The 7,242-nt window shown below is 34.9% G+C and overlaps 1 protein-coding gene across 1 annotated transcript in view; it reads left to right on the top strand.

The window, feature by feature from the left end:
- LOAG_17123 (CBR-TCER-1 protein) overlaps positions 1 to 6,714 on the top strand; it is a 12,696-nt gene extending 5,982 nt beyond the window's left edge. The window contains exons 8-22 of the mRNA XM_020449781.1: positions 609 to 729; positions 992 to 1,095; positions 1,514 to 1,690; positions 1,781 to 1,889; positions 2,186 to 2,303; positions 2,387 to 2,510; positions 2,786 to 2,929; positions 3,051 to 3,169; positions 3,460 to 3,610; positions 3,809 to 3,985; positions 4,260 to 4,436; positions 4,589 to 4,747; positions 4,959 to 5,063; positions 5,471 to 5,632; positions 5,902 to 6,714. Coding sequence (XP_020306639.1) covers positions 609 to 729; positions 992 to 1,095; positions 1,514 to 1,690; positions 1,781 to 1,889; positions 2,186 to 2,303; positions 2,387 to 2,510; positions 2,786 to 2,929; positions 3,051 to 3,169; positions 3,460 to 3,610; positions 3,809 to 3,985; positions 4,260 to 4,436; positions 4,589 to 4,747; positions 4,959 to 5,063; positions 5,471 to 5,632; positions 5,902 to 6,039 — 2,085 coding nt within the window. The 3' untranslated portion in view covers positions 6,040 to 6,714. The remainder of the gene's footprint in view (positions 1 to 608; positions 730 to 991; positions 1,096 to 1,513; positions 1,691 to 1,780; positions 1,890 to 2,185; positions 2,304 to 2,386; positions 2,511 to 2,785; positions 2,930 to 3,050; positions 3,170 to 3,459; positions 3,611 to 3,808; positions 3,986 to 4,259; positions 4,437 to 4,588; positions 4,748 to 4,958; positions 5,064 to 5,470; positions 5,633 to 5,901) is intronic.
- Positions 6,715 to 7,242: the final 528 nt, after the last annotated feature.

Raw genomic sequence — 7,242 nt, forward strand, 5'->3', positions numbered from 1 at the left:
TATATATTATATATATATATTCTATTCTATTCCATTCCAATATATATATATATATATATATATATTTTCATTCCATTTCATATCATTTGATTTTCTTTTTTTTTCTTTGGTTTATTAATTTATGGATCTGGTGTACCACCACAAATGGCCGCTGGTATGCCGATGGGTGGATATCCACCAATGATGCCACCACCAGGTTATTGAATTTTTAAATTGAAAAAAGAATGGCGAACCATCTCTACTGTTATTTAAGCTAACATATGTGAATCAATTAATATTTTATTACTAAAAATCTGATTATTAGTACTCAAATGTCTAGTATCTTGAAATACTATCGCAAAAACTGGTTCTAGAATCTAAGTATATAATTTAAATCAATTGCCTTATAGGCTTTCCTATGATGCCACCTATGATGTTTCCCCCACGTGGTCCAAGTTACCCACCTATGTTCCCTGGTGTTCCTCCAGCTTATCCGATGCCTGTTCCTGGAATGCCGCCCGTTGTGCCGGCAGCTATTGGTCCTGGTACTGATGTAAGTTCGTTTCATCAAATCGAAAATTTAGGTTATTTCCAATTTTCTGTGGCGATTATTCACAACTGTATTTTAGGGTGTTCCAGTGTCACCAGAGGCTGCGCTTTGGCAAGAATATACAGCACCTGATGGACGTAAATACTACTACAACACTCAAACCCAAGAAACGACGTGGGATAAACCAAAAGTGCTTGAAGGTTAGTAGTTTTGTATAACTGTGCTCATGAGCATGTATAAGCTATTAATTCATAACAAAGTATCGTATTCCCTTTCAACTAGTATTTTGTGTATTGTGTGTAAATCTGAAACATAAAAGAACGAGAAGATATGTGCTGCTTTCGTATCCATTTTTTCGCATCTGCTTCCGTATCCAAATTTGTTAGGATTTTTAACTAGCATAATTATTGGGAAGAACATACGCTGAAAAGATCCGCTACTTTTCTTTTTTCTCGTCTTCAGCTTCTACTGCTGCCGGTGGCACTGGTGATTCTACTGAGAATAATACTAATACACCAACTTTCACGGAAGCTCAACAGCAAGCTGCAGCTTTAGCACAACAGCAGGTCATGTTTTTCTTAAGTATTCATCTTCGATTAGCGAATATTGGACGGTAACAGAACAGCTTCATTTTTTTTTATTATTTCTAACAGATAGAACCAGCATTAAGCATCACATTTTCCCAAGTAGACTCGCAATTGCAATTATCAACCATCGTATTTAATCCACTTGCTATTCAGGATGTCGGTGAATAGGTGACAGTGTCTCTTTGGTGTGCTTAATCTCGAATTACGAATCTTTTTTTGTCCTTATTCTCTGGTTAAAACTCAGAACAGATTTGATGGGAGTTGTAGCAAGTTTTGCATTTGAATTATTCTCTGGTTATTCTCTGGTTAAAACTCAGAACAGATTTGATGGGAGTTGTAGCAAGTTTTGCATTTGAAGTATTGCAAAATATTAAAATAATCGTAAAAATTATTTCAGGTGCAAGCTCAATTAGCGGCAGCTAAAGCAGCTGCAGAAGAAGCGAAAAAACATGAAGAGGAATCGGCAAAGGAGTCAGAAACTGTTGAAGCGAAGCAAGTGGATAAGTCGAGACCCGTTAGCAGTAATCCTGTGGCTGGCACTCCTTGGTGTGTGGTATGGACAGGCGACCGTAAAGTAAGTCTGCTGATGTTCTTAAAAAACGATAAGCAACTTCAGTGTGGATTGACGAATAATCTAAAATCTACCAACACTCTTCAATTTCAGGTTTTCTTTTATAATCCGTCAACACGTACATCAGTCTGGGAAAGACCACCAGAGTTGTACAATCGGCCAGATGTCGATTTATTAGTATCGAAGCCACCGGAAGAGAAAAGTGAGTACACTTTTTTCGAACATAAAGGTATATTTCTCAAGTTATATCATATCACCCATTTTTGAGACTGTCAGTCAAACTTATTACTGCTTAACGAAGAATATTATTTGAGGCACATTTCATTTTCCTGTACTTTATGCTGTATTTGCTAAAACATGTAAACATTTTACACTCCTGACATTGGATAACGTCGTTCAGTTTTAAATTTACCAGTCATAGTATAGGTCCATAGGTCCAAAATCTTACGCTTCAGATTTTAAACTCTCAAGTTTTTTAAAAAGAAAATTAAACTACAGAGTCGGAAATTGTCAAAAAAGCCGATGATGAAGGGAAGACGGTGAGTTCGGAGGAGAGCGATGATGACGAAGAAAATGCGCCACCAGCAGCTAAAAAGAGTCGAAAAGAAAAGAAGCTGTGAGTTCTTCAAAATGATGTGTAGTTATATCATGCTAAGTTTCTAGAACTCTTCGAATTCCTTTATGGTATGGTACTTTCAGAGAGAAACAGCGGCTAGAACAATTGGCAGCGAAAAAAGAGAAGGATAGGCCAAGGCAGATGCTTGAGAAACAAGTTGATCCAGCAATTCAAGCAGAATTACAAGCACAAAAAGAGAGAGAAGAGGTGATGTATTGAATAATTCTTTAACTAAGTATCAGAAAGGAGGTGACAAGCGGGATACAAGGTTTTGGAATTTTAAAAACACCCCGAAATAAAAAAGTGGCAAATCTGAAAAACAAGATAAAAAAGAGGCAGCTTATCTAGGTCGTATTTTTCACTGTTATCGGTGTAAGTATATAGAACGAATTATGAGCTTGTTTATATTTGTAGGTAAATTTCACTTTTCAAATGAGTGAGATTGTTTTTCCTTTAGTCATAACATTTCAAATCTTTTGCAGGTACCGTTCGAGCGTAGGCTGCAGGAATTTAAAGAAATGTTAACAGAGAAAAATGTTAGTGCTGGAAGCACCTGGGAGAAGGAATTATCTAAAATTGTATTCGATAAGCGTTATCTACTTCTGAATGCTGTGGAGCGGAAAGCTGTAAGTTTATATAACATCTTCAACTCTTTTTAAATAATGGAACAGTTTGACTGTTTCTTGTTGAAGTGGATAAAATCATTTTTATTGATAGTAATAATACTTAAAAATTGTCTAAATTGAGGCTTTCGAAGCATATGTTCGTGAACGAACTGAGATTGAACGAGCTGAGAAAAAAAGACGTGCTAAGGAAGCACGAGAAAATTTTAAGAATTTGCTCGAAGAGGCCAAATTACATGGAAGGTTAGTTTATTTGAAGATTTTAAAAAAGTTAACAGTGCGCTAGAATATGTTCTGTAGTCTTACCATTTTGCTATGTGTTACCTATTTCTAAAATGCTCCATTTGAACGGAAAAATACTTTATTGCGACGAAGAACCTATCAGTTATTCCAATTAAAATAGAAAGAGTTGTAGTGGAGTGGTGGGAATAGATTGAGTTTTGGACTGTGCGATTTTGGGTTGAGTTGTCGTTTCTGTTACCATCAAATATTCAATATTTTTGCTGCTGCTGTTTATTTGTTCGTTTTTTGAGGTCGTCGTTTTCATCGTTTGCTTCGAAGTGGGGCAAAGATAGTCGATTCAAAGGTGTTGAAAAAATGCGCGATAAGGAGGATATTTTTAACGAATATGTTCAAGAGCTAGAGAAGAAGGAAAAAGAAGAACGCAAAGAGAGGAAGGAAAAGGTTCAAGTTTACCTCTGTTTAGGTTAGGTAAACTGGTTTGAGATAAGTTAGCCCAGAACGAAGATACTTTGTTTGGCCGATGTATGAAGATTTTTAATTTTCAATACTGAAAACTGGCTGGTAAAAGAGGGGATGAAATTGCAGAATTTAAAAATGATATTCCTCTTATATTTAAAAATGATATTCCTCTTATTGTAGATTCGTAAGGATTTTGTTGCAATGCTTATGGAGAAGAATATTACTTCTCGGACGAAGTGGTCCTCATTGAAAAAGCAGTTGGAAGATGATGAACGTTATAAAGCTGTTGATCGATCATCAAGTCGTGAAAGTCTTTTCCGTGAATATCAGGATACACTGCCAGAAGAATCTAATTCAGTAATTTTTCCATTTATTTTATTCGATTCCCGTTTGATATTACCATATTATGACTACTGATCCTGTATTACACTTAAACTTTTGAACACCTTTGGTTTATAAATCTGAAATTAGAAGAATATTGGACACCAAAATGTACTTGATTTTTGTTATCTTAGCGATTGAGATACACTGCATAAAAAGTTTGCGAAGGGTTAATCACGATATAACTTGTGCACATAAAACTGCTAATGGATTCGAAATTTATTCAAAAGAAGGAATCATTAAATTTCAGGATATCGAAGAGGAGAATGACCGTCAAAAGCGCGTTGCTGCCGAAGCTGCCATTGAGGAACGTAAGAAGGAGGTGGAAGCTGAGCTAGGTGAACAACTGAAAGAAAGAAGTAAAGAACATGAAAAGCATAAATATCAGGAACATGAAGAATCTTTCAAAGCATTGTTGATTGATTTGGTAAGTTGTACTGTTTGATGCATAAATTGATATTTTCATTATTTTGATATAATGCTGCGGTTGCTTGTTATCCGAGACCAATCAGTTATGTCATGTTCTACACAATGAGCTTTTAATATAACTTATTTATCAGGAACCTCCGCTTTTTATAGATAAAATCAGCTGATTATACATGGCATGAAGCCCGTCGAATTTTACGGAAAGACTCACGTTATGAAAATTGCGACCTTTTGGAAAAAGATGCTAAAGAAAGGTTGTTCGATGCACATGTTCAACATTTGGAGAGAAAAAGACGAGAAGTTTTTTTCCAGGTCAACGTTTATTAATTTTTCTTCATTTTTAAAATTATCATTGGTTTTTTCGTATTTGAAATTTTGGACCCATTGCTTATTTGGTCATCAATGATTACTTTTTTTAAAGCTGGAAATTAGGAATGTAGCTACGTCACCGTTTTAATTAGGAGCCACTGCGAATTATTTGTAATGCTTCCGTTTATTTTATCTTAAATTGCATTTGTTACAGTTGTTAAATGAAACAAAAGATATTACACCTAGTATGAAGTGGCGCGAAGCTAAAAAAATTATTGAGAAAGATGAACGATTCGCAAAATTCAACATTAGTGAAAGGGTATTGTTCTTATTACCCTTATTTATTTACTGATTTTTATCCATTACGTCTTCATATTCTTGAGTCGTTTTTGTCTTTATAAAATTAAAATCAATATGTATAAATGAGTTCAAATTCGAAACGAAATGTTGGCTACCTCTGGTAAAAAAAAAGGAAAATAAACCACTTAGTTTTAGGCCTTATGCACTGATTTTAATTTATTCCTTAAGTGGTTTTAGCACTCTTAATTTACTTTACACTCATATCGACAAAGAGAGAAATAATCAAAGGATGGTTACTACAAAAGTAGAACTTCTATGACTTAGGAATGTTGATTTCAATCAAATCAAATCGCTTTAAGTTAAAAGTAAGTTGCCCTTTTTTTGTTTTTTGTTTTTTTTTTTGTATTCATTCTCAACGTTATTCAGAAAACAGAACGTGATTACAAAGAATGGATGGAGGAACGGAAAGAAGCAGTAATGAAAGATTTCAAAGATTTATTAAAAGAGACTAAAATTATTACCTACAAATCTTTAAAAATGATACAAGAAAACGAACAGCATCTTCGTGACATACTTGCGGTACTCGAGGTTGGTTATGGTTGGAAATTTTTTTCGTTTGGGAACCGGAGCCAAATATAATTTGAGACTTCTCTTGAATTTGCAGAAATCATTTCAACATCTTACTAGCTCTTCTGCGTCCTACACTGTTGATCCTGTTAAACGTTTCTTAATTATGGTAGCAAAAGCTCATCATTTTTTGCTTTCCATCACTACTTGCTTTTCTATAATTACTTGCTTTCGAATATTGACTACTGTATTATTTAATACGTTTACGAGATTATTAGACATCGTTTCAGAATGATAAGCGATATATCGTATTGAATAATGCCCCGGTAGAGCGAGAGCGATTACTGGAACAGTATCTGGAAGAGTTGGACAAGAAAGGTCCACCACCACCACCCACGCAGCAGGAAGCTGACAGACGTCGAAAATAATTCCAGTTTTTCCCTTCTTAGTTGGTAAAATTTTTATTAAATATTGACATTGTTCGAACTCGTGAGGGTTTATCATTTTATCAGACGTTCGTTTTTCTATAAAATTCAGAGCGGTAATTTGTTTTGACCTCAGTTTTTTGCTGCTTTTTACTTGCATTGTAATGATTGAAACATTGATTCAGAATGGCGCTCTTCGATTCCATTCCGAATCTGAAAGTTTGAGTTACTGCACATTTTTTCAAGTTTTGCTGTTAACCAGTTCTAATCGTTGATTTGTTAAAGCATGCTAAAACAGATTCTGAAATGGAACGGTTTTTACTTTTTGTAAGACGTCATCTTACTAACAATACCAGAACTCTACTGGGGTAGATAAGATATCTGTTGAATCATGTGGGGTAGATAAGATCATCTGTTGAAGACATGGAGATAATCGAGTTTTGATTGTTCTTAATTTTCTTTCTGTCAAGAGTTTTTCAGCTAGTGGAAGTTAGGGAAGTAGTGTTCCACATTAGTTTATTTTCCAAATGTTACCTGGAAGCTGCTTACTTTTTTGCATTTTACATCCCTTAATTTTTTTCCCGATCACTAGCACTCTCCAGCAAATTAGCCAACAATTTTACGGCTCTTAGGTTACTATTTACTTTATTGTCTGCTGCGGATATCTGTTCAGAAGTTTAGTTTAAACATGATTCTTATGATTTCACCTTTTTGTATTCTGTTTTGAAAAATTATGGATTTGCCGTAATTCTTTTATTCATTAATGGACTGATGTTGTGTACAGTTCTTTTTGTTACGGTATTTCATTTTGTTACTGTTCAACGTTTCTGGCGTTCTAACTATTGTCATCAACAAATAAATCATCTTATAGATCTGATTCTTCTTTTGAACAGTTTCTGGTTTTATGAATACCTTCACTTTTACGGTTAGTAATCCTTCTGACAAGGCAAAGCTTATATGGTAAAGTCGGATTATAAAACTATGCCAAGGCATGACGCCTAGAATTTCCGGGGATCTTAATTGGACTTGTAGAACCGACTCAACTGTCTAGCGCAGTTTGTAGAGAGGTGATATAATCTTATCCGTAGGATTTCCAAAACCGACTGTCAAATTTTGTCGATCCTTTCGTTGATCAAGTTGGTCTCAGACTACCAACATTGGCAGTTAGCTTCTTCGGTAATTCCGCCAATATATTCTGTTGGATTT

Source organism: Loa loa (assembly GCF_000183805.2).
Source record: "Loa loa unplaced genomic scaffold supercont3.42, whole genome shotgun sequence".
Lineage (NCBI taxonomy): Eukaryota > Metazoa > Nematoda > Chromadorea > Rhabditida > Onchocercidae > Loa > Loa loa.